Source organism: Polypterus senegalus, chromosome 14 (assembly GCF_016835505.1).
Source record: "Polypterus senegalus isolate Bchr_013 chromosome 14, ASM1683550v1, whole genome shotgun sequence".
Taxonomy (NCBI): domain Eukaryota; kingdom Metazoa; phylum Chordata; class Cladistia; order Polypteriformes; family Polypteridae; genus Polypterus; species Polypterus senegalus.
Window position 1 is genome coordinate 139,180,328 of NC_053167.1, and position 26,773 is coordinate 139,207,100.

General features: G+C 47.2%; 1 protein-coding gene across 2 annotated transcripts in view; it reads right to left on the reverse strand.

Annotated features, from left to right (window-relative positions):
• Positions 1 to 26,773, reverse strand: part of pik3r3b (phosphoinositide-3-kinase, regulatory subunit 3b (gamma)) — a 165,108-nt gene that overhangs the window by 108,147 nt on the left and 30,188 nt on the right. The window contains exons 3-4 of one of the 2 annotated variants that reach the window (XM_039734462.1): positions 4,994 to 5,086; positions 3,476 to 3,553 (exon numbers count right to left, since the gene is read on the reverse strand). In XM_039734462.1, coding sequence (XP_039590396.1) covers positions 3,476 to 3,553; positions 4,994 to 5,086 — 171 coding nt within the window. Of the gene's footprint in view, positions 1 to 3,475; positions 3,554 to 4,993; positions 5,090 to 26,773 lie in introns of both variants that reach the window. The other variant, XM_039734461.1, reaches the window with a different exon arrangement.

The window sequence follows — 26,773 nt, forward strand, 5'->3', positions numbered from 1 at the left end:
CTTCCCTGCCGACTGCAGCATGAAGGATGACATCACTGGTAGCCAATCAGCGCGCGGCTCACGCAAGCTCCATTTCTGCTGAGCGCAGCGCTTTTCCTCCGGAGAGAAGCCGATAGCGTGGCGACAGGCAGAGGCCACGGGGCGCCAGGCTGGGTTGTCAGCTGGACGGAATGCAGGCCTTCATCGACGTACGCTTTAAACAAGGCAGGCCTGACCTTTGCCTTGTGCCTCAGGCCCGCTCGGTCATGCGGGACCCGTGGGTCTGTGTGCGCTGACCTCCAGACGTCTGGACTGGAGGAGACCACCACCCCCTCCTCCCTCCTCCTCAGATGGACAAGAATGCCAGGGTAGCGGCGGGCCACTGAGTGTCACAGCTGACCCAGCGCTTTTGTCTCAGCAGGCGGCCTGCAGTTGGTCAGGTTTATAGTGCAGTGCTGCCACCTACAGCAGCACAGCGGTACTGCAGCCATGGATTACACGACAACGAAATGTGACGACTTGAGAGGCTCGAATGGGAAGCTCAGGTCCTGGAGGGCATCGGTGGCTGCCGGTTTTTGACATTCAATTCATTCATTCATTTCCCGCCACCTATGGGGGCAACAGTGAAATCAAAAAATCATCTAAAAACTGAGTATTGTGTTAACTCAGGTGGTCTCTTCTATGATCCTGAATGTGCTTGGAGATCAGAAACAATGACGTGGTATGAATCATTAGAAACAGAGGAACTCCTGAAGGGTGCAACAGTGAAGCTGAACTCTGGCCAACTCATACTGTGACATCCCAGTGTGTTCTCAGACCATCTGGGACATATAGTCCTCCTAACGGACTCTTGGTCTTGCCCGGGGTCTCCTCTCAGCTGGTCGTGCCCATAAACACCTCAATTGGGTCCTCTCGTTGCGGAGGGTCAGCATCTCCACTCCGGGGTCCTCCTGAATGTTTGTGCTTCACTATTCAAAGCGCTCAGAAATCACAGGTTAAGGGCCTTGCTCAAGGACCCAAAAGAGCAGAGTCCCATTTAGCATTCACGGGATTCGAACCGGCAACTTTCCGATTGCCAGCGCAGATCCCTAGCCTCAGAGCCATCGAGAGCTTTGCCTTCTGGCTCTGCTACTTCTTCGCCACTACGGATCGGAGGATCCCGCCACGTTCTTCATTATGAAGCATTTACTGATCTTAATGGATCATACCGTGTCACCTGGATTTTAACGGACTTCCATTTTAATTGTTTCATTTTCTTGTTTAATGGGCAGCCAAACAATAATGAGAATCAGAACCAAACTTTATTAGCCACACATGCATTACGAGTTTGACTTTGTAGGCACTTGGTGCTACTTAAAAATAAAATAAAAAAGTAAGAATAAATGTCGTGCAGTGACCGGGCTGGGATGACATCCGCAATGCCACCAAATGAAGCCTCTCGTGCTGTCAGTGAGTCTGTGACGACTAAGGAATGAACTGTCAACGTGTACCTAAATAGCAAGCCGTGGACCACCAAAGATATCAAAGCACTGTGGATAAGATACACACTTATGGGGAAAATAAGGCAGAAGAACAGCGAGTGATACGGGAGAAAGGATTAATCAAAAGAAATAAAATTATATACGGAGGTAAAAACATCGGGTGGCACGGTGGCGCAGTGGGTAGTGCTGCTGCCTCGCAGTTAGGAGACCCGGGTTTGCTTCCCGGGTCTTCCCTGCATGGAGTTTGCATGTTCTCTGGGTGGTTTCCTCCCACAGTCCAAAGACATGCAGTTTAGGTGCATTGGCAATCCTAAATTGTGCTTGGTGTGTGTGTGTGCGCCCTGCAGTGGGCTGGCACCCTGCCTGGGGTTTGTTGACTGGGATTGGCTCCTGCAGACCCCTGTGACCCTTTAGTTAGGATACAGCGGGTTGGATGATGGATGGATTGAAATTAATATGGGGTAGGCAAAAGTAGTTTTTCAGTTGTATGCTATTCTTGTATTATTATTATTATTATTATTATTATTATTATTATCCATCCATCCATTTTCTAACCCGCTGAATCCGAATACAGGGTCACGGGGGTCTGCTGGAGCCAATCCCAGCCAACACAGGGCACAAGGCAGGAACCAATCCTGGGCAGGGTGCCAACCCACCGCAGGACACACACCCACACACCAAGCACACACTAGGGCCAATTTAGAAATGCCAATGCACCTAACCTGCATGTCTTTGGATTGTGGGAGGAAACCGGAGCGCCCGGAGGAAATCCACGCAGACACGGGGAGAACATGCAAACTCCACACGGGGAGGACCCGGGAAGCGAGCCCAGGTCTCCTTACTGCGAGGCAGCAGATTATTATTATTATTATTATTATTATTATTATTAAAGTATGCAAGCCTAACCTACGTGTCTTTTTCCGTATGAACAACAGTAAAGCTGCTTTGCCCACCCCTGTATTTATAACATTGTGTTTGGCTGAGCTGCGCCTGTTGTTTAGAGCTCTCGGGTGCCCCCTTGTGGTCTCAATTTGCTTTCAGTACACACACACACACACACACACACAAGTGTGAAAGATGCTCTGCTGTCGTCCCTACATCAAATCTGCACTTTTCTTGATGAGCCTGTTTCATTTATACCAGAACACCACTTCTGGATTTGCCCAGGATTGGTTCCTGCCTTGTGCCCTGTGTTGGCTGGGATTGGCTCCAGCAGACCCCCGTGACCCTGTATTCGGATTCCGCGGGTTAGAAAATGGATGGATGGATGGATGGATGTTCAGTATCATCCAGCTTCACATACTGAATGAGGAAGTGAAGATTTTGAATGTTAGCCCACTTATTATATTACATTACTAGTCATGCTACCGGTCATGGAAGTCTCAGTAAATAATGAAGACCTCAGTGTTTATGTTCACAATACACCATCTATTGGATTGTATTTTGTAATGCATGGCCATATTAAAAAGACACGTGTCTGCATGTCCCTCTGGTTGCTCTTTCTGTGTCATTCCAACAGATGGCGCATCCCAAACATTGGTATGAAATTGCAAGACGGCATCGCAGATACAGAAGTCCTCAGATGCCCAGCATTTACACCACCCTGATGCAGTTCCAGCATGTAGTTGGCATGCTAGACCACGACCTCCCTAAACGGCTTCTGTATCATGAACTTCAGCATGGAAAGCCTTCTTATGGTGGTCCAAAGAAAAAATCTGAAATTCTCACGGAAGGCTTTCAACATCAGTCACAGCACTTTGTCAGCATGCAGCTCTGGTCAGAACAAAAGGGCATTCAGCTATCCTTCTGGGCACAGAGACCTGCCAGGGCTTCAAGACTGGCACGGCCAGTGGGCTCACAGAACTTGATGAAGATGGACAGATGGGTACAGACGCAGCAGTGACTGGTGGAGGACTCTGTGCATGTAGCCCCCCATGCTGATCTACTTCCTTTTATAACAATGCCTTCCAGGTTTCCAACCCCGACATCCCCCTCAACCAACGAGGAAGCCTCACCTAAATCCAGTGCCTCTTTGAACTCCGGTATGCAGGGGGCGCTCTGGTGGCCCGCACACAAGTAAAGACTTTCTGCTCCTACAAAAAAAAAAAAAAGAATAAAAGAGAACAATCGTTAACTTTAAAGAAGAGAACTGTGGAGAGCCAATGTGCCCCCTGCAGCTGCCCTGTTGGCAAGTTCTTCTCCTGGAGCTTCTGTAGTTCCCCCCCAGTTTATTAAGCAGGGTCCCATGCCAGCCTTTAACTAGGGTCTGGCTGATTAATCGGCAGGTTTTAACCTGAGTCAGTCCACCTGTGAAATTCATAAGGCAGCATGTGGCCCTCCAGCCGACCCGACGGGCACTGACGGGTATGGAGGATGGATGGAGCGGTGGTCCAGTGTCTGAGTTTTTAGCATCGAGGACCTCCCTTATGCTTTTTATATGCATTCACGTTCACAGGATGGCATAGTGGGTGGCAGTTTTGCCCCAAAGACCTGGGAATGATTGCCTACCTTTGTGGATTTTACATAAGAACAGAAGAAATTTGACAAACGAGAGGAAACCATGAAGTCCATCAGGCTCGTTTGTTTAGCTAATGGCTGACCTGTCCCAACATCTCATCACGTCTGTGTGGAGAAAATTCGAAAAGGAATTGTGAAGTCCTTACGGGCGCATTCAGCTTCAATGGCACCATATCGTATAAGCGTTAGTTGATTAGCCTCAGTGCCAGTCAAAGCCCACATGGAACCCTCGGCAGTGGGAGGGTCCGAGTACACACCCTTTAAGTTACCAAAATGAGACCCCTTGATGTATGTAGCACAGACATTTGGAGGGAGGATCCAGAACTCAATGGATCAGATCCTTGAGTTACCAACTCAATTTGTATAACAGCGGACATTAGGGAGAAAGGTCTGGAATACGCCTGTTGAGCTACGTAAACAGTGTAGCACTTCCAGAAATATCAGACTGTGAGGCCATGGTGTCCCGGACACGTGCCCTTTGAGTTACCAGAACTACGTATGGACCTCCATTCAGGGACGGGACAACATGGAGTACACGCGCACAATCTGCCAGGAGCCGAGAAAAGAAAAGCGAAAAATCACACCTCTCATTGGAGCCAGGAGGCTAGGCCTGGCACTGGGCACAGTTTAGAGTCACCATTCCTTATAATACATATGGGAAGAAATTCAGAGCAAAACCTGGACAGATACGGGAGAACATGCAAACTCAGCACAGGCAGTGACCTGCAGTGAGGCTTCAACCACTTTACAACCATGGAGCCCAAATGATGAGGATGATCACAAAAATAATAAAGTGGGTTTAAAATCAGCAGAATCGACTGACGACTGTGTGATTTCAGTGCAATTCCTCAGAACACTAAAAGTGCAGGGAATGGTTGAAAACTACAAAGATGACATCCAGTGCAAAAAAACTGAATGCCAGCCACAGCCATCGGTCACCGTCAGGGCACACGCTGCCCTCTAGAGGAAGGTCTGCTATCTGAAATGAAAATAGGAACACATCACAGCCCCCTCACCTTTCTTCTCCAGCGCTTCAATAATCTTCATCAACACTGCTGGTGCCTGATCTGGAAGAGCTGATGTCTCTGGGAGGTCCACCTGGGCCAAAGCTGCTGGCAAGGAGAAGAAAACGAAAGTGAAAGAAGAAATCGCAGAAGTGACAGACAGCGCTGCAAGGATACGTGAACACCGTTAAAAGGGGCATTGGGTGCCTGTCTTTGTAACTAATATAGCGCCTTTCACATCTATCTATCTATCTATCTATCTATCTATCTATCTATCTATCTATCTATCTATCTATCTATCTATCTATCTATCTATTATATAGTACATTTCTATCTATTTATCTATCTCTTGTATCACCCCAATCCCAAAGGTATCACGTCCTAGTGAGCTGAATGACTTCCGGCCTGTTGCTCTGACGTCACATCTGATGAAGACCATGGAGTGGCTGCTGCTTCACCACCTGAGGCCACAGGTCCGCCACGCCCTCGACCCTCTGCAGTTCGCATACCAGGAGAAGGTGGGAGCGGAGGATGCCATCATCTATATGCTACACCGATCCCTCTCCCATTTGGACAGAGGCAGTGTGCTGTAAGAATTATGTTTCTGGACTTCTCTAGCACCTTCAACACCATCCAACCTCTGCTCCTTAGGGACAAGCTGACAGAGATGGCAGTAGATTCACACCTGGTGACATGGATCGTGGACTATCTTACAGACAGACCTCAATATGTGCGTCTCGGGAGCTGCAGGTCTGACATTGTGGTCAGCAGCACAGGAGCGCCGCAGGGGACTGGACTTTCTCCGGTCCTGTTCAGCCAACATACATCGGACCTCCAATACAACTCGGAGTCCTGCCACATGTAAAAGTTCCCTGATGACACTGCTATGGTGGGCCGCATCAGGAGTGGGCAGGAGGAGGAGTATAGGAACCTAATCAAGGACTTTGTTAAATGGTGCGACTCAAACCACCTACACCTGAACACCAGCAAGACCAAGGAGCTGGTGGTGGATTTTAGGAGGCCCAGGCCCCTCATGGACCCCGTGATCATCAGAGGTGACTGTGCAGAGGGTGCAGACCTATAAATACCTGGGAGTGCAGCTGGATGATAAACTGGACTGGTCTGTCAATACTGGTGCTCTGTTTAAGAGAGGACAGAGCTGACTATACTTCATTAGAAGGCTGGCGTCCTTCAACATCTGCAATAAGATGCTGCAGCTGTTCTATCAGACGGTTGTGGCGAGCGCCCTCTTCTACATGGTGGTGTGCTTGGCAGACAGCATAAAGAAGAGGGACGCCTCACGCCTGGACAAACTGGTGAGGAAGGCAGGCTCTATTGTAGGCACAGAGCTGGACAGTTTGACATCCGTGGCAGAGCGACAGGCGCTGAGCAGACTCCTGTCAATCATGGAGAATCCACTGCATCCACTGAACAGGATCATCTCCAGACAGAGGAGCAGCTTCAGCGACAGACTGCTGTCACCATCCTGCTCCACTGACAGACTGAGGAGACCCCACACTATGAGACTCTTCAGTTCCACCCAGAGGGGTAAACGTTAACTCAACACAAGATTATAGACTGTTATACCTGCCTCACACTCTCCATCTTGCATTTTTGAACTTGCACTGCATTGTTATCACTCTTTAATTTAATATTGTTTTTTATCAGAATGCTGCTGCTGGAGTATGGGAATTTCACCTTGGGATTAATAAAGTATCTATCTATCTATCTATCTATCTATCTATCTATCTATCTATCTATCTATCTATCTATCTATCTATCTATCTATCTATCTATCTATCTATCTATCTATCTGTCTGTCTGTCTGTATGTCTATCTGTTCTATATATCTGTTCTGTTTTGTCCTTGCCGTATTCTGTCTTTGTTCCCATATCCCGACGACTTTCGTTAATGGTCGGAGAGTGACGACGTCTTTACTGAACTTCACTGAACTCCTGGCACATCAAATTAGAGACCAAACAAACCTACAATTTTTGAACTGAAGTAAGCGCACTAGAAGAGGAACAGGAGGACCGATCTTTTAATATTAATATTAATATTGAGATTAAAACCAAGGAGCTGGTGGTGGATTTTAGGAGGCCCAGGCCCCTCATGGACCCCGTGATCACCAGAAATGACTGTGCAGAGGGTACAGACCTTTAAATACCTGGGAGTGCAGCTGGATGACAAATTGGACTGGACTGCCAATACTGATACTCTGTGCAAGAAAGGTTAGAGCCGACTATACTTTCTGAGAAGGTTGGCATCCTTCAACATCTGCAGTAAGACCAGACGGTTGTGACGAGCGCCCTCTTCTACCCGGTGGTGTGCTGGGGAGGCAGCATAAAGAAAAGGGACGCCTCACGCCTGGACAAACTGGTGAGGAAGGCAGGCTCTATTGTAGGAGTAAAGGTGGGCAGTTTAACATCTGTGACAGAGCGATGGGCATTAAGCAAACTCCTGTCAATCATGAAGAATCAACTGCATCCACTGAACAGGATCATCTTCAGGCAGAGGAGTAGCTCCACTGACAGACTGAGGAGATCGTTCCGCCCCTACACTATGCGACTCTTCAATTCCACCCGGGGGGGTAAATGCTAACATTACTCAAAGTTATTGTCTGCTTTTTTATTTTATTTTATTTTTTTATTTTCATTTTTATTACTATTTAATTTAATATTGTTTCTTTGTATCAGTATACTGCTGCTGGATTATGTGAATTTCCCCTTGGGATTAATAAAGTATCTATCTATCTATCTATCTATCTATCTATCTATCTATCTATCTATCTATCTATCTATCTATCTATCTATCTATCTATCTATCATATAGTGCCTCTCATATCTATCTATCTATCTATCTATCTATCTATCTATCTATCTATCTGTTCTGTTTTGTCTTTGCCGTATTCTGTCTTTGTTCCCGCATCCCGACGACTTTCGTTAATGGTCGGAGAGTGACGACGTGTTAAGAACTTCACTGAACTCCTGGCACGTCAAATTAGAGACCAAACAACCCTACAATTTTCGAACCGAAGTAAGCGCACTAGAAGAGGATCAGAAGGACCGATCTTTTACTGTAATATGCCGGAGTCCCAATTTCTACTTGCTGTAATAACCGATCATGTCGCACCATAAACATGCAGCAGAGGGCGCCAGCGGACAGATTTTGCTCCTCTCATGCAGAGCCCGACTGGCACGGCACGCTTTGTGCCCTCAGTTTGCTGAGAGCCGATTTTCGTGATGTTCACTAACTGCTGCAGTAGAGTTCACTAAAATTAGAGCCTAAAAGACTAAACACGGCGGTTCGTGACGGACAGGCTGTCCAGGAATAGGCCATCGGGAGCCTGTCATTCTAAATGGTGCTCTATAAAGGATGAAACGACCAACTCAAAGACAGACGGACCATCAGATCTTTTTAGATAATGCAAATGTAGTAGAAATGACATTTGAGAACGACATCTCCCTGGATAATTCTTAACCCTTGCTCATAATCCACCTGTCCATTACCTTCAAATTCTTTAGTGGGGCATCACCATGCACTGTAACTATCTCTGGACAGGACACCATCCATTGCACTCCAACTTCTAACGTGGGATTAATTGACTGTCACCACTCGGTCTGTCAGTCTAAGGTTAATGGGGTGAGCCTTCTATGGTGACACTATGGTTATCACTTGAGCTCAGGGAATCCACAGTTGGCATGATAGCTATGGCAGTTGTCCTTCATTCTCCAATTTGAAATTCCAGCAGCGACTGGCACGGCCCATCCAGATTTAAATCTCAATACATTTTGAACCTGGGAGGATGCAGGACTTTACAAAACAAATGAACACAATAGACTGAACACGGGTTCAAATAATGAGTGACGGCCACAGTACCCACTCTGTGTTGACTAATGGCTTTCACTTATTGTGAGACAATGACATGCTGTTTTTCTCCCCTCTACTGGCCAAACTAAGGTACCACAGCTTGGACGTTTAATCACTTGGAGATCAAGACAACCTACCTAGGATAACCCCTTTGTTGGCCCTGATTTCCGCTATGATCAGAATCTCCATGCCCAACTCTTAGATGGTGCATCACAAATATTTGTAGTACTGCATTTTATTATTATGAATGTTTGTGATGTGCCATCTGTTGGAATGACAAATGCAATGCATTCTATTACTACATGCATAACAAAATACATTCCAACATATGGTGTTCTGCAAACATTAATACTGAGATCGACATTGGTTATTTAAATTTAAACCCATCTTAGACAGGTAGCACAGCTAGTATGTATATATATGTATATATTGTGGTGGTCGGCTGGGTGTTGTGCCTGGATGGACCAGGAGAGGGACTGTGCCTTCCCAGGAACACGAGAGGGCAGCCTCCCCGCCTGGCATGGGGCCCACGGGGTTTGGGCATAGAAGCTCAACACTATCAGGGCCTGTGGCCCCCGCCAGGGGGCGCCCGGCCTCGGATTTCAACACTTCTGCCACACTCGGAGGTGCTGGCAGAAGGAATACCGGGGACACCCGGAGGGCTTTCGGGTGCTCGGGCGGCACTTCCACCACAACAGGAAGTGTTGCAAGAAGTCAATCAAGAAGCACCTGGAGCACATCCGGGTGTGCCATAAAATGGGCAGCCTCATTCAGGAGCTGGAGTTTGGTGGAAGAGGACAGAGCTTGCAAGGAGTGGAGTAGAGGTGGCAGAAGAAACAAAAGGACTGTGAGCATTGTGGCTAAGTGTGCACTGTGGTGTTGAGGAATAAAATGTGTCTGGTTTGGACATCTGACTGTCTCAGTGTTAGTCTGTGTCCAGGGCATCTTTCACAATATATCTATCTATCTATCTATCTATCTATCTATCTATCTATCTATCTATCTATCTATCTATCTATCTATACACTCACCTAAAGGATTATTAGGAACACCTGTTCAATTTCTCATTAATGCAATTATCTAATCAACCAATCACATGGCAGTTGCTTCAATGCATTTAGGGGTGTGGTCCTGGTCAAGACAATCTCCTGAACTCCAAACTGAATGTCAGAATGGCAAAGAAAGGTGATTTAAGCAATTCTGAGCGTGGCATGGTTGTTGGTGCCAGACGGGCCGGTCTGAGTATTTCACAGTCTGCTCAGTTACTGGGATTTTCACGCACAACCATTTCTAGGGTTTACAAAGAATGGTGTGAAAAGGGAAAAACATCCAGTATGCGGCAGTCCTGTGGGCGAAAATGCCTTGTTGATGCTAGAGGTCAGAGGAGAATGAATGGGCCGACTGATTCAAGCTGATAGAAGAGCAACTTTGACTGAAATGACCACTCGTTACAACCAAGGTATGCAGCAAAGCACTTGTGAAGCCACAACACGCACAACCTTGATGGGCTACAGCAGCAGAAGACCCCACCGGGTACCACTCATCTCCACTACAAATAGGAAAAAGAGGCTACAATTTGCACGAGCTCACCAAAATTGGACAGTTGAAGAATGGAAAAATGTTGCCTGGTCTGATGAGTCTCGATTTCTGTTGAGACATTCAAATGGTAGAGTCAGAATTTGGCGTAAACAGAATGAGAACATGGATCCATCATGCCTTGTTACCACTGTGCAGGCTGGTGGTGGTGGTGTAATGGTGTGGGGATGTTTTCTTGGCACACTTTAGGCCCCTTAGTGCCAATTGGGCATCGTTTAAATGCCACGGGCTACCTGAGCATTGTTTCTGACCATGTCCATCCCTTCATGACCACCATGTACCCATCCTCTGATGGCTACTTCCAGCAGGATAATGCACCATGTCACAAAGCTCGAATCATTTCAAATTGGTTTCTTGAACATGACAATGAGTTCACTGTACTAAAATGGCCCCACAGTCACCAGATCTCAACCCAATAGAGCATCTTTGGGATGTGTTGGAACGGAGCTTCGTGCCCTGGATGTGCATCCCACAAATCTCCATCAACTGCAAGATGCTATCCTATCAATATGGGCCAACATTTCTAAAGAATGCTTTCAGCACCTTGTTGAATCAATGCCACGTAGAATTAAGGCAGTTCTGAAGGAGAAAGGGGGTCAAACACCGTATTAGTATGGTGGTCCTAATAATCCTATAGGTGGGTGTATATATATATATATATATATATATATATATATATATATATATATATATATATATATATATATATATATATATATATATATATATATATATATATATATATATATATATATATATATATATATATATATATATATATATATATATATATATATATATATATGTGGTTGGCACCCTGCCCAGGATTGGTTCCTGCCTTGTGCCCTGTGTTGGCTGGGATTGGCTCCAGCAGACCCCGTGACCCTGTGTTCGATTCAGTGGGTTAGAAAATGGATGGATGGATGGATATATATATATATATATATATATATATATATATATATATATATATATTGTCAGGGATGCCAGGGGCAACGACCCGGCCGGGACGCCGTGAGGGACGGATAAAGGTCTCGCCCACCCTGGATCACGTGGGGCCGCCTTTCTGGTTGCTTTGGGGGCCGAGGTCACGCCAGGAGGCGCCTTATGCCTTGGGAACCTGTTACCTCAGCACTTCCGCCACACCAGAAAGTGCTGGGGGGAAGAATTAAAAGGGTGCCCGGAGAGCTGCCGGGAGAACAGCCGGCACTTCCGCCACGCTGCGATGTGGCCAATGAAGGAGTGTCAGGAGCCACCTGGAGCTCATCCGGGAGAATATAAAAGGGGGCGTCTCCCTTCATTCAGGGCTAGAGTCGGGTGGAAGACGGACAAGGCAAGAGAGAGTGGAGGCGGCCCGAGAAGAAGGTATTTTGTGGCCAGGACTGAGAGTTGGGGTTTGTGCACTAATGAACTGGGTCTGTGTGACCATATTTGTGTAAATATTGTAAATAATAAACGTGTGGTGGTGAGAAACAACATGTCCACCTGTCTGTGTCCGGGCCGCGTCCACAATATATATATATATATACTGTATATATATATATATATATATATATATATATATATATATATATATATATATATTGTGGTGGACGCCTGGGGATCCTGCCCAGTTGGGACGCCTGGAAGGTCCAGGAGAGGGACAATACCTTCCCTGGGCCACGAGAGGGCAGAGGCCCTGGTCTGCATGGGAGGATCATGGAGCCTTGGAATGCAGCAGTTCCGCATCGACTGGAAGTGCTGCCGGATGAAATTCCAGCTGGGTGATCATCCGGCATTTCCGCCACAACAGAAAGTGCCGTCAGAAGATCATCAGGAAGCACCTGGAACACATCCGGGTGAAGTATAAAAGAGGCCGCCTCACTCCATTCGAGAAGCCGGAGTTCGGAGGCAGAGGACGGAGATTGCAATGGGAGGAGTGGAGGCGGCAGAAGAGAAGGAAAAGAGAAAGGAGTGGAAAAGGACTGTGAGTGTTTGGGCAGCGTGTTTCTGCTGTGTGTGCAAAGGAGAATACAAGTTTGTCTTTGTGGACATCTGGTGTTGTGTTTGTCTGTGTCTGGGGTTCAAGGTTCATTATATATATATATAGTATGATGAACGGCCGGTAGCTTATCCTGGCCGACACATCCAAGACACTAGATGGCGTCTTCCCTGCAGCGTAGAGGTGCCCCGGATTCCCACAGGGCATCATGGAAGATGGAGTTTGGCTTTACAGCCCTGCTGGGTGCCATGGGTGCTGCCATGTGACGCTTCAGGGAGACAAGAGGATTGTTGTTTTCTGTATAAAAATATAACTCTTTATGTGACCTGGAAGTGCTATGGAGTCAAGGACTATTTAAAGGACTATTCGAGTCCCAGCAAGCTGAGCCAGAGTTGGCAGGGAGTGTAACAGAGCTGCTGGGAGTGGAGGATTGTGTTATTGTGATTATTGATTATTGTTTTGGAGAACTGTGGCGATTGCAGTGCTTTGTGCACTTTATTTGAGAGAATAATTAAATTATACTTGGTGCTTTTACAAGTGTGTCCTGAACGTCTGTCTGTTGGGTTTCACGGGGCAACAGCGACCTCTAGCGTCCACGCATTTACAACAGCCACACATGTGTGCATAGGAAACAGCTTCAGGGCTTCTCAATTTGCAATCCCACCCCGAGCCACAGTTGGCGCTGCCTTTTAATGCGTCTCCTCTCCTTCCCTTTGCAAATCTGGGAACCAACAAATTGAGGGCATCACTTCTGGTTTTGGGGCTCCTGGACCCGCCCCTTTCACCTCCCTGCCTTCATAACTGGCACCACCGCCATCTTGCTGCAGTCTGATCGGAGACTCATGTCTAGAGAGATGTTGTGCTTCTGACATGTTAAGTCATGTTTGTTACTTTGACCTGAGGGTTTCCCAACTCTTTATCTGAATTTCGGTGCTTTATTTTCTATATAAATTCTGACGTGTTTGCACCCCAAAACACAAGGCTGAGTCTCAATATTTTATCAAAACCAACTTCTCTCAGCTTGAAACAGGAATGGCCCGGTTATTTATTGTAGCGGGATCTCAAATGCACAGACACAGCTGTCAGGCAGGGTTGTGGTCAGGTTAGTGGCTAAGTAATCCTGTTATCTGCATTTCCAGTGTTCCTGTATCACCCATCGATGGCGGGTGCTTTTAGTGCAACCGCCATCGACTCGGATTTGCAAGCTGCCACAGCAGTGGGACCCTGCGGTTGTCCCAGTTGTCGCGCCCTGGGACGCTCTTTGGTGTGTCGTCCCGTTGAGGGGAGTCCCAAAAGAGTTTGGAAACCTTACATATATATATAAGTCTGATCGTGTTCAGCTCTAATGGGAGAGCATTCCCCGCATGGCCATGATATCTCTGGCAATCAGCAGCTACCCTCTAAAACAGCTCTGATCTCTCTCTCAAAAACGTCAAATGTTACTCCTTTACAATCCATCCGGCTATATACTAACTAGAGGGTCTGCTGGAGCCAATCCCAGCCAACAAAGGGCGCAAGGCAGGAAACAAACCCTGGGCAGGGTGCCAGGCCACCACAGAGCACGCACACACACAAGCACAAACTCGGGACAATTTAGGATCGCCAATGTACCTAAGCTGCATGTCTTTGGACTGTGGGAGGAAACCCAGGCAGACGAGGACCCGGGAAGCGAACCCTCATCTCCTAACTGCAAGGCAGCAGCGCTACACACTGCGCCACCGTGCCGCCCTCCTTAACAATCTGTAGATGATAATGTCTGCTGAGCAAACAGGTATCGCTAGCTAAGTGGAGGCGAGGTGCACTCTGTGGAAGTAACCCCCGAGGAAGACAGGAATAGTTCAATCAATCAGTCTTTATTTTGTCACAGATGAGTACATGGATTCATGCTTTGCAGTTTTCCAGTTTCAATCGGCTTTTCATTTTCATTTTCCTCCCTCCCCGTTACTAATGAAACAGCATCTAAGCAGTTCATCAATTCGGCCAACCGTTTCATTTTTGTGTACACGTCAAGAGGGGCCCCAAAGAACCAAAGGTCATCTTTCTTGTGTCTAACAGAAGCGTTCCTAAAAACGGAAGTCGCTCAAATTCAGCTTACTTCACTTTATCTTATGACAGACGCCTGTATGAATAACCTGCCGTTATAATCAAACAGCTTTTAATCCTTAGTAGCATGCAAGCAATTTCAATTTTCTTTCACAACTCCAACACGTGGCGAGACGTAGACTAAGTCAAACAGAGGCTGGCGAGTGAATGAGGAAGGCCCCGCCCCCTGCTCTCGGCCCACAGCCACTCTCTTGGATTTGCATAAATGCATCGGTACCGCGAGCAAACTATGACACTGCGCTCAATGAGAGAAGTCGCAAAATCAACCGGAAAGTTCAAGAAAACTATAGAAAACAACCAGATCTAAATCCATTAAGTAATTCTCTTGTGAAAAGCGGACAGACATACAGACAGAACGGGCGTGGACCACAAAATACTTCAAACCATTTCTTAGCGAGCACCTATGGGCCAAGGGTAACATACATTTCCAAATTTCAAGTCCCAAGTCCTCATGGTTCGGGAAATTTCGTGATGAGTGAGTCAGTGGTATTTGGCAATATCAGGGCGGCACGGTGGTGCAGTGGGTAGTGCTTGCAGTTAGTAGACCGGGTTCGCTTCCGGGTCCTCCTGCATGGAATTTGCATGTTCTCCCCGTGTCTGCGTGGGTTTCCTCCCACAGTCCAAAGACATGCAGGTCAGGTGGATTGGCGATTCTAAATTGTCCTTGGTGTGTGGGTGTGTGCGTGTGCCCTGCGGTGGGCTGGCGCCCTGCCTGGGGTTTGTTTCCTGCCTTGCGCCCTTTGTTGGCTGGGATTGGCTCCAGCAGACCCCCGTGGCCCCCCATGGCCCTGTAGTTAGGTTTGATAATGGCTGGATATATATATCTATAGTCACACATGCACACTTGGGAGACAGTTTATGGAAACCCTGCACGTTCCCACCAGACCAGGGGTTGGCGATGCCCTCTAACTCATTCTCCAGCAGACAAACTCTTAGCCTAAAGTCACTTCCAGTCCTCAGAACACAGCTAATGTCACTTCCTCTTCCAGTCCTCCAGATCCCACCTCCATCTGATGTAATTTCCAGTCCCAGAATTCCACTGACCCATTACATCACTTCCTGTCTATCTGATATATATGTTACCCATGTTCTGTTTGTCCTCAGTTCTGATTTGAACTCACGTCTGTAAGGACTGTTTTTGATTGTTCTTGTGTATTTAGATTATAACCTGGAGAACACTTTGAAAACACGTCAGATCTCAATGGGAAAAAGATATCTCTACTGATATGGACTGATATGTTGCTGTGTTAGGAACGAAAGGATCGCAGCCACATTGTTTCATGGAAATGACAATTATCAACCGACAGAGAGCTGAATTCAAAGACACCCCGAAAATCACAGGGAAAAAATGAGGCGGCAGGCAAACGAGTCCTTTATGCCCAAATTTCAACTCCAAGTCGTACTCAGTAGTTTGTATGCAAATGCCTGACAACATCCTAATGAGATAATGGATGGTGTCCTGAGGGATCTCCTCTCCGATCTGGACCAGGGCATCACTGAACTCCTGGACAGGCTGAGCTGTCGGATGGACCCAAACATAATGTCCCACCCAGAGATGTTCTATTGGATTGAGGTCAGGCGAGTAAGTTGGGAGGCCAGTCAATGGTATCAACTCCTTCATCGTCTCGCCACATGAGGCCGGGCATTGTCGTGCACCAGGAGGAGCCAGCATAGGGTCTGACAATGGGTCCAAGGATTTCATCCCGATACCTAATGGCAGTCAAGGTGTATGTACAAATCTGAGCGTTCCTCCATTAATATGCCTCCCCTGACCATCACTGACCCACCACCACACCAGTCATACTGAACAATGTCACAGGCAGCATAACGTTCTCCACGGCTTCTCCAGACCCTTTCACGTCTGTCACATGTGCTCAGGGTGAACCTGCTCTCATCTGTGAAAAGCACAGGGCGCCTGCCAGTGGTGGACCTGCCAATTCTGCTATTCTATGGCGAATGCCAGTCGAGCTCCACGGTGCCTACTAGAGGACGTCGGGCTCTCAGGCAACCCTCATGAAGTGTTTCTGATTATTTGGTCAGAGACATTCACACCAGTGGCCTGCCTGCCTGCTGGAGGTCATTTTGTAGGCTCTGCCAGTGCTCATCATGTTCCTCCTTGCCCAAAGGAGCAGATACCATTGGGACCTGCTGATGGGTTAAGGACCTTCTACGAGGGGCCCTGTCCAGCTCTTCGAGAGTCCCTGCCTGTCTGTCTCCTGGAATCTCCTCCATGCCCTTGAGACTGTGCTGGGAGACACAGCAAACCTACTGGCAATGACACGTATTGATGTGCCATCCTGGAGAAGTTGGACTACCTGTGCCACCTCTGTGGAGTCCAGGTATGGCCTCATACTACGTGTACTGACGCTGAATGAAAAACGAGTGACAAAACAGATGAGGAGGGAGAAATGTCAGTGGCCTCCCTCCACCTGTTAACCCGTTCATTCCTGTTTTGGGGGTGGTCTCATTGTGGCGCCCCTCTAGTGCACCAAAGCAGCTGAAACTGATGAACAAGCCCCTCTGCTCCTTCACTGACCAGACCAATAGCCCACAAGTGTCATTGACTTGATGATATACTCGCATTATATGACACTCAGCTTTTGACATGAGAGCAATCTGGCCAAGATCATCTCTTTCTCTTTGGACCAGGGTGCAAATAAAAGCAATGAGTTTCCTTGTGGCTTAATGGTGAAGCAACTGGATTGTTAACCACAAGTGTGATGGTTGAAACCCCTCAGCAAGCCACTTCAACTGCCCACATCTAAATGTTTGTCATCTTCATCCTTGCAACACAGCACCTTTGGGATGGTGTCTACTTTGGAAAGGTACCTTATGTTGTAAAGTGTGTCCATTTCTGTGTCATAAGACGCGGCTTCCTCCAGTGGTCAGATGTCCCCATGTGGGGTCTCGTTTGAGAAACACTGACTCTTGTTGGCTCCTGCAGAGCCCTGAACATGAAGCTCTCATTGGTAGACAGTCTATGAGATCAGAGTGCCCTCTAGTGGGTGAGCTTGGCATGCCACTTGTGGAACATTTCTTTACTCCGTACCCCCAATAACAACAAATGTGAAGAAGCATGTCAGTGAAGCCAAACGGATAAAATCTAAGACTTCACTCATCCGTCTTCTGCTGTGGGAAAAAAAGACTGTAACAAATCCCGACAGGCATCTGAGAAAGAACATCGGAGTCCCTGCCAAGAAGATCAAGCGGCACTAACTGCCAGAAACGGCCGCCACTCTACAGAGGAAAGTTTCGCCTTTCTGGAAAAAAAATAAATTCCTGAATTCAGAAGGTCTTGGCACATCTGCTATGGGAACAAACACACAGGTGAGGCTTCTCAGTCCAAAGTCCCAAAGTCCCCTCGATATGCCAGTGATTTGCCACTTTCACTCCTTTAACTGGTCCAGCCACCCAGTTTGTCACCTAACCAACTCACTCCATTTTACCAGTGACTCCCAGTTTGTTCCTGCCCCCACTGTCTCACAGCTCATTCCATTTCACAATCTTCCCATTTTATTTACTGAGTCCCAGTGGGGACCCCAAGTCCCCACCGTCCCCTGTTTTATCACTTATTCCCAATCTGCCTACTGCCCTCGGTGTCTCCATTTCAGCCAATAACTTCCAGCCTGTCCCCCATTGTCATTCTCATTTCAGCCACCATCTCCTAATGTGTCACCATTTTCTGTCCTCACACTCCCTTTCTCTGTCACTGTCCCTCATTGAGCCAATGACACAAGTCCAGTCCATAAGGTGCCAACCATTGCGTCTAACATCCAGTTTGTCCCCACTGCTCACCTTTCATCCACAGACTCCAAGGTTTTAACCTGCACACACTTTCCAAAGTTCAGCCCCTGACGCCCCCCCATAGTCTCTCCCCAATTTTATTCATTTGTCCATCTCTGTGCCCCCCGTGATTCACCCCCTTGCCAGTTCAGGTACTGCCCACCTGTTTGCATGTGCCAAGCTCAGATCATGTCCACCTCAGACAGCTGAGACCTGCTGCTCCTGTCTGTCAAACTGTAGAGAAGTGCACCCCACCCAAGCACCACTGAAGTCCGTGACTCGAAGCACATTGCACTCCCCACTTTCAGGCCAGCAGCAGGTCGGCGAGAGGGGGAGCCGCGTGGCGCACTGCCAAAGACGAGCCAGAGACCCCGGGTTCAGGCAAAGTTCGCAGAAAAAGTCCCACTAAGTGAATAATCAAAAGCAGTTGGAAAGAAAAAGCGAGCCGAGGTCTGCCTAGAACAGCGTGCCAGGCCAGGGGGGGGGGCGCTGGAATACGTGAACAGCCACCCCACACCCACCGCCGTCTGCTTTTTCAAATTTAATGACATGGTGCTGAAGAGGACACCATCCAGACACACGACAGCAAAGCACTTCTGCTCACGCGAGCCTCCTCAAATAGGACCACATCCAGAGCTGCTGGCCTCAGGCAACCAGTGGTCCTCTCCCTTGGCTCTCTTTATAACAGATACTCTCTCCTTCCTCCAGAGGGAGCCCTTACTGGCCGTCTTTATAAGGAGTCTCTGTTGGTCCTCCCGTTGGTGGGCTCTGCCTTTGAGCTCTCGTTCTTCTTTTTTTCTCCTCTACTTATTCTTCTCTTCGGGGGAGCTCTCAGCTGGTCTCCATATCAAGTAGTCTTCCTCAGTACTGACCCTAACTCTAATCCTTCTACCCTGTCTCCATATCCAAATCTTATTATGTGATATCATCTACTGTTAAATTCTGCTCCGTACTTCTAAAATTTTTATTTTTATGCTATATTGAGGATTTGTTCTGTTCTGTGTATTGTATTGTATTGTATTGTATTGTATTGTATTGACCCCCTTCTTTTGACGCCCAACCTACCTGGAAAGGGGTCTCTCTTTGAACTGCCCCTTCCGAGGTTTCTTCCATTTTTCCCTACAAGGTTTTTTTTTTTTTTTGGGAGTTTTTCCTTGTCTTCGAGAGTCAAGGCTGGAGGGCTGTTATGAGGCAGGGCCTGTTAAAGCCCATTGCGGCAAATCCTGTGTGATTTTGGGCAATACAAAAATAAACTGTTATTATTTATTATGTAAACTGTATTATGCCTTGGCGTTTTGGGGTGGGGGGGGCTGTTTCTCTCTCATTTGCTTTCTTTTGTAAGTACTGGCTCCCTGTGTCTTACAGAATCAAATATAAAATCCTACTAATAACCTACAAAGCCTTAAATAACCTCACGCCAAACTACATCAGTGACCTTCTCCATCACTATGTGCCTGCCTGCCCACTAAGGTCCTCTGATTCTGGCCATCTTGTTGTGCCCCACACAATATCTATCTATCTATCTATTATACAGTGCCCTTCATTTCTATCTATCTATCTATCTATCTATCTATCTATCTATCTATCTATCTATCTATCTATCTATCTATCTATCTATCTATCTATCCATCCATCTTGTTGTGCCCCACACTAATCTGCACTCCATGGGTGACAGCAGGGCCTTCAGCTGTATAGCGAGTGCCCAGACTCTGGAATGACCTGCCGAAATGAATCAGGTCAGCTGACTCCATGAATTCTTTTAAAACTCATCTGTTCAGGAAGGCTGTTAGCTCTACTTGACTTTATGACCCTTCTCTCAGTTTACCTCCATGTCAAGATGCTCATGTAACCTGAGTGTGTGAGCAGACCATCAATTATGTTGTCTGTTAGGCTTTTTTTCTCTCTCTGAATTCACTGTCATAATCTTCTCTATTTATTTATTTGGTTTGTACAATGCTATATACTGTATACCCTGCCGTTCTTTCATATATTCTGTAAGTGCCTTGAGCATGGGAAAGGCGCTATATAAATAAAATGAATTATTATTATTATTATTACTCCTTCACCTCAAGATGGCACTCTTGTTCTCCATTTCTTTTAACGTCTTCATTTTATTTGTCCTCTAGGGGGAGCTCAACTAAAAACATTTTTTTCTTTATATAATCTTCTTCAGTACTAACCCTAACTCTTCTACTCAAACTCTAGGGGGAGCTGTTTCTCTCTCATTTGCTCTCTCTTGTAAGTTCTCCTCTTCCTCAAGGTGGCACTCTTGTGCTCATTTTTTTGGATGTCCTCTAGGGGGAGTGCTACAGCAATCTTGTGCTCTTTATATCATGGTGTGGATGGGAGCAGAAGTGGAGTAGGGGTTATTCTGAAGGAACAGCATGTCAAGAGTGTCCTGGAGGTGAAAAGAGTGTCAGACAGAGTGATGATGATGATGAAGCTGGAAATTGGAGGGGTGATGATGAATGTCGTTAGTACATATGCACCGTTAGTAGGTTGTGCGATGGTTGAGAAAGAAGATTGTTGGAGTGAGTTGGATGAAGTGATGGTCAGCGTGTACCCAAGGGACAGAAAGTGTTGATTGCAGCGGATTTCAATGGGCATGTTGGTGAAGGGAACAGAGGAGACGAGGAGGTGATGGGTAGGTATGGTGTCAAGGAGGGGAATGAAGAAGGTCAGAGGATACTGGACATGGCTGTGGTGAATACGTATTTTAAGAAGAGGGAGGAACACAGGGTTACGTACAAAAGTGGAGGAAGATGCACACAAGTAGATGACATCCTATGCAGAAGAGCTGATCTGAAGGAGATTGAAGACTGCAAAGTGGTGGCAGGGGAAAGTGTAGTTAAGCAGCATAGGATGGTGGTCTGTAGGATGACATTGGAGATCAAGAAGAGGAAGAGAGTGAGGGCAGAGCCAAGGATCAAATGGTGGAAGTTGAAAAGGAAGACTGCAAGATTGAGTTTAGGGAGAAGGTGAGACAGACACTGGGGGGCAGTGAAGAGTCACCAGACAGCTGGGAAACTACAGCAGATGTAGTAAGGGTGACAGCAAGAAGGGTGCTTGGCATGACATCTGGACAGAGGAAGGAGGAAAAGGAAACCTGGTGGTGGAATGAGGAAATACAGGAGAGTATACAGAGGAAGAGGATGGCGAAGAAGAAGTGGGATAGTCAGAGAGATGCAGAAAGTAGACAAGAGTACAAGGAGATAAGGCACAAGGTGAAGAGAGAGGTGATGAAGGCTAAAGAAAAGGCGTGTGATGAGTTGTATGAGAGGTTGGACACTAAGGAGGGAGAAAAGAACTTGTGGGCTACAGAGAGGGGCTGATCTGGGAAAGATGAGCAGCAGGTTAGGGTGATAAAGGATAAAGATGGAAACATACTCACAAGTGAGGAGAGTGTGTTGAGCAGATGGAAAGAGTACTGTGAGAGGCTGATGAATGAAGAGAACGAGAGAGAAGAGGTTGGATGATGTGGAGATAGTGAATCAGGAAGTGCAATGGATTAGCAAGGAGGAAGTAAGGACAGCTATGAAGAGGATGAAAAATGGAAAGGCCGTTGGTCCAGACGACAAGCCTGAGGAAGCATGGAGGTGTTTAGGAGAGATGGCAGTGGAGTTTTTAACAAGATTGTTTAATGGAATCTTGGAAAGTGAGAGGATGATGAGGAGTGGAGAAGAAGTGTACTGGTGCCGATATTTAAGAATAAGGGGGATGTGCAGGACTACAGTAACTACAGGGGATAAAATTGATGAGCCACAGCATGAAGTTATGGGAAAGAGTAGTGGAAGCTCAGTTAAGAAGTGAGGTGATGATTAGTGAGCAGCAGTATGGTTTCATGCCAAGAAAGAGCACCACAGATGTGATGTTTGCTCTGAGGATGTTGATGGAGAAGTTTAGAGAAGGCCAGAAGGAGTTGCATTGCGTCTTTGTGGACCTGCAGAAAGCAAATGACAGGGTGACTGAGAGGAGCTGTGGTGTTGTATGAGGAAGTCGGGAGTGGCAGTGAAGTATGTAAGAGTTGTACAGGATATGAATGAGAGGAGTGTGACTGTGGTGAGGTCTGCGGTAGGAGTGACGGAGGTGGGATTACATCAGGGATCGGCTCTGAGCCCTTTCTTATTAGCAATGGTGATGGACAGGTTGACAGACGAGATAAGACAGGAGTCCTCGTGGACTATGATGTTTGCTGATGACATTGTGATTTGTAGTGATAGTAGGGAGCAGGTTGAGGAGACCCTGGAGAGGTGGAGATATGAGAGGAGTGGAGAGGAATGAAGGTCAGTAGGAACAACATGTGTGTGAATGAGAGGGAGGACAGTGGAATGGTGAGGATGAGGGGAGTAGAGTTGGCGAAGGTGGATGAGTTTAAATACTTGGGATTAACAGTACAGAGTAATAGGGATTGTGGAAGAGAAGTGAAGAAGAGAGTGCAGGCAGAGTGGAGAAGAGTGTCAGGAGTGATTGGTGACAGACGGGTATCAGCAAGAGACTACTGGATGGTAGTGAGACCAGCTGTGTTATATGGGCTGGAGATGGTGGCACTGACCAGAAAGCAGGAGACAGAGCTGGAGGTGGAAGAGTTAACGATGCTAAGATTTGCATTTGGTGTGACGAGGATGAACAGGATTAGAAATGAGGACATTAGAGGGTCAGCTCAAGTGGGACGGTTGGGAGACAAAGTCAGAGAGGCGAGATTGCATTGGTTTGGACATGAGCAGAGGAGAGATGAGGGGTATACTGGGAGAAGGGTGCTAAGGATAGAGCTGCCAGGGAAGAGGAGAAGAGGAAGGCCTAAGAGAAGGTTTATGGATGTGGTGAGAGAGGACATGCAGGTGATAGGTGTAACAGAATAAGATGCAGAGGACAGGAAGATATGGAAAAAAATGATCCACTGTGGCGACCCCTAATGGGAGCAGCCGAAAGAAGGAGAAGTCTTCTTCAGTGTTGACCTAACCCTAACTCCTAAACACTAAGTGGAGCCGTTTCTCTCTCATTTGCTCTCACTTGTAAGAACTCCTCCTCCTCAAGGTGGCAGACTTATTTTCTCTCTCTGTGTAGTGCACAGTCACCACACCTCCACCAGGAGGCCCCCTCATTCAAATGAATGTTTTCTCATTTTCTCTAGAAGTTTAGCAAACACCACTCCCCAGTATTGCCCTGTGTATTCCCTCTAGGGGGTGCTCTATCTCTGTCTTTATCTCGCACTTCTTCCATTCAGTGGTCTTCTTTACACTTCCTTTAGAAGGCGCTCTCCTCATCTCCTCCCTTGTAAATTGTCACATTTGTTATATGCTTCCTGGTCTTTAACTCTCTTTAATAATAATAATAATAATAATTCTTTACATTTATATAGCGCTCTTCTCACAACTCAAAGTGCTTTGTAAACTCAACACAAGGAGGACCTGAGACACAAACCCGCATCCTCTTAATGCGAGGCAGGCTTTCTCTCTCTTTCTTTCTCACACTCTCTCTCTTACTTGCTCTCTCACACTCTTGCTTTCTCTCACTTGATCTCTCACTCTCTCTTTCTCTCTCTCTCACTCTTGCTCTCTCTCTCGCTCTCTCTCTCACTCTCGCTCTCTCTGTCTCTCTCTCTCTCTCACTCTCTTTCACGCTCGCTCACTCTTACTCTCTCTCTCGCCCTCACTTGCTCTCTCTCTCTCTCTCTTTCTCTCACTCTCACTCTTGCTCTCTCTGTCTCTTTGTCTCTCTCACTCTCTCTTCTTGCTCAGCTTTCTCTCCTGCACAGTCTCTAGTCTTCCTCCAGGGGGCGCTCTGTCTCACTCATTTACTGTAATATAAATTTCCCTTTACAAATCTCAATAATCCTGTAACTGTGGCCCCTCTATGGAGTTTAGACACTCGACTGATGTTCTGAGGGTTAGGGTATCCCATGAAGCATCAAGCGGTGCGAGGAAATGACACACGATCAATAATCAAAGAGTTTGGGGTATTGATTTGTATGACGACATTTGGGTTTGTCTACAGTATGAAAGGCGCTATATGAGTCAATTGTGGGAGGCAAATTGCTGTGTTGTGCCTTCAGCCGATAATATTTGTGATGTGGCATTGTGTGCCAGGACCCCGAAATCCCCGACTCCTCATTCTGTGTTAACCTTCATGCCAGCGTCACCCGTTTCCGACCCCGGCCAGCCACAAATGGCACTCAGCTCCTCCCTGTGGTCCTCTCACTCGCTTGCTTTCTGATTCCATGGAAACCCACAGATGTTCCGCTGCTGCCACCCCTCCCATGATGTCACTGCTGGGCGGTGGGCCACCACCCAGACAGCCACTGATTCCCACACAGTTGGGGGAGCCGCCCTAGTTGGTGCCATCTGGGTCCCATTAGTGAGGGCAGTGGCATGGCAGAGACAGCAGCCGCTGAGGTTTTGAGGTATACTGGGCACTTCTTAAGCCCAAAGAGCTGAGGCAGGGTGGGGCTGTAAACAAGTGGGCCATCCATGACCTTTGACCTACCACAGAGGACTTAACAGCATGCTGGAAACGACTAAGCTACTTCACTTGTTGGGCCTTGCCCCTCAGGATGCCAAGCTCTTTGTGGCTGTGCCCCACACTTCTGCCCCGTCCCATCAACCACTGACAAACTTGGGTAAAGATGATTCAGGTAGCCCCTGAACTTGGCGGGGTGCAGAGAAAAAAGCTTCAGTGAAATGGTGGGCGGGGAGAGGTGGTTAAAGGGCAGCCACAATCATGTGTGGCACCTTTTTGGGAGAAGCCAATTGAATAAAGTGAAAATACAGACTCAAAGAAGAAAGAAATGCCTAGACTTGTAGCATGTCAAGCAGGTGTCAGCCTTGGCAGTGCCAGATACCCATCCCCATGCCCATCCATTTTCTTCACCCACTTGTTCACCGAGGAGACAGCTGGGAGGATGTCCTCCTGTGGCAGCCCTGAGAATTAATATTAGAAGGTCACGGCTGGCAGCTCCATGACTTTCTGAAACCTGAGGATCATGGGCATGATTGGGCAAAAGGCGGGAACCAAACCTGGATGGACTACCACTCCATTACAGGGCACATACCCTTCTCTGTGCCAATGTAGAATCACCAGTTAACCTAAACCCTAACTCAGATGACAAGAGAACATGCAAACTGGTGGGATATGAACTCAACTTGTAAGAGCTGTGACAAAGCAATGCCAACCTGTGTGCCTTCCTGTCATCCAGTGTTATCTCCTTCTATGTTTAACCCATCGGCTGTGCCACTAGTTATTTAATATTTGACTTTAAATGTAAAGTTTAATATACTGCCCTCGGTCAAGTTGGCATCATGGTGGTGCAGTGGTTGGCATTGCTTTCTCACAGTGCCAGTGACTCTAATTCAAATCTCGGGTTGGTCACTCTCTGTGTAGAGTTTGAATGTTCTCCAGGTGTTCATGCAGTTTCCCATCTCCCCAGACCACCCAAAGGTACGTAATGGTGGGCTGAATGGCAACTTCAGATGTCTTGGTGGGAATTTCTACCCTGGCACACCATCCAGAATGAAATCTGCCTTACAGTCACACTGCCAGGATTGGCACCTGTGCCCCTTAATCCTCAACTGGCCTTTCAGGTTAGAAAATTGACGAATGGACAGAAGGATATTCTAGCATTTTCTCTGCAGACCACTTAGGCACCACACTTATTTCTTCTTCAGTTCATTACAACAATTTATGTATTTCTTGTGTAGCCCAAAATCACACCAGGAATGCCTTAACAGACTTTAACAGGCCCTGTTTTTTGAGAGCCCCCCTATCCCAACCCCAGCCTTGACTCCTTAAGAAGTAAAGACCCCCCACCCAAAAAGTAAAAAAAAACTTATAGGGGAAAAAAGGCCATTTGGAGAGAGACCCCATTATTCATTCTGCACACTCCCCCTCTCACATTTGTTCTAACCAGCGGCCCCTAGGGGGAGCTCTTGCTCACTTGCTCTCTGCAACGATCTCCCTCATCCTTCCTTAAGGGGGCGCTCGCCTCATCTCCTTATAGGAGCTTGTTAGGACAGGCTGCACCCTGGTGGTTCTCTTTTAGAGTTTGGGGGCTTGAAGTTGGATGGCAGTGACATTGAGGAAGATCCCTTTACATCGATAGAGTGAAATGGAAATGGACAAAAAAAGAGAAGGAGGAAGAAAAGAGGTTTTTCTTTTTTTTTGGGGGGGGGGGTGTTGTAGGAAAGGCTGGTGTGGTGGCACTACGGGTAACACTGTTCCCTGGAATCAAATCCCGTGCCCTGTTGTCATCTGTGTGAACTCTGCATGTCCTTCCTGTATTTGTTTGGGTACTCCAGATTGGCACCCGTGGGCCAAAGATGTGTAGATTTGGCTAACTGGTGCTGTCTGTGCCTAGGTGTGTGCAGTGGATGGTGCCCTCTCCAGAGTTGGCATGTGCATGCGCCAGTGCTTTTGGGATAGGCATGACTTGGCATAAGTAGGCTTAATGACGAACATTATATTAA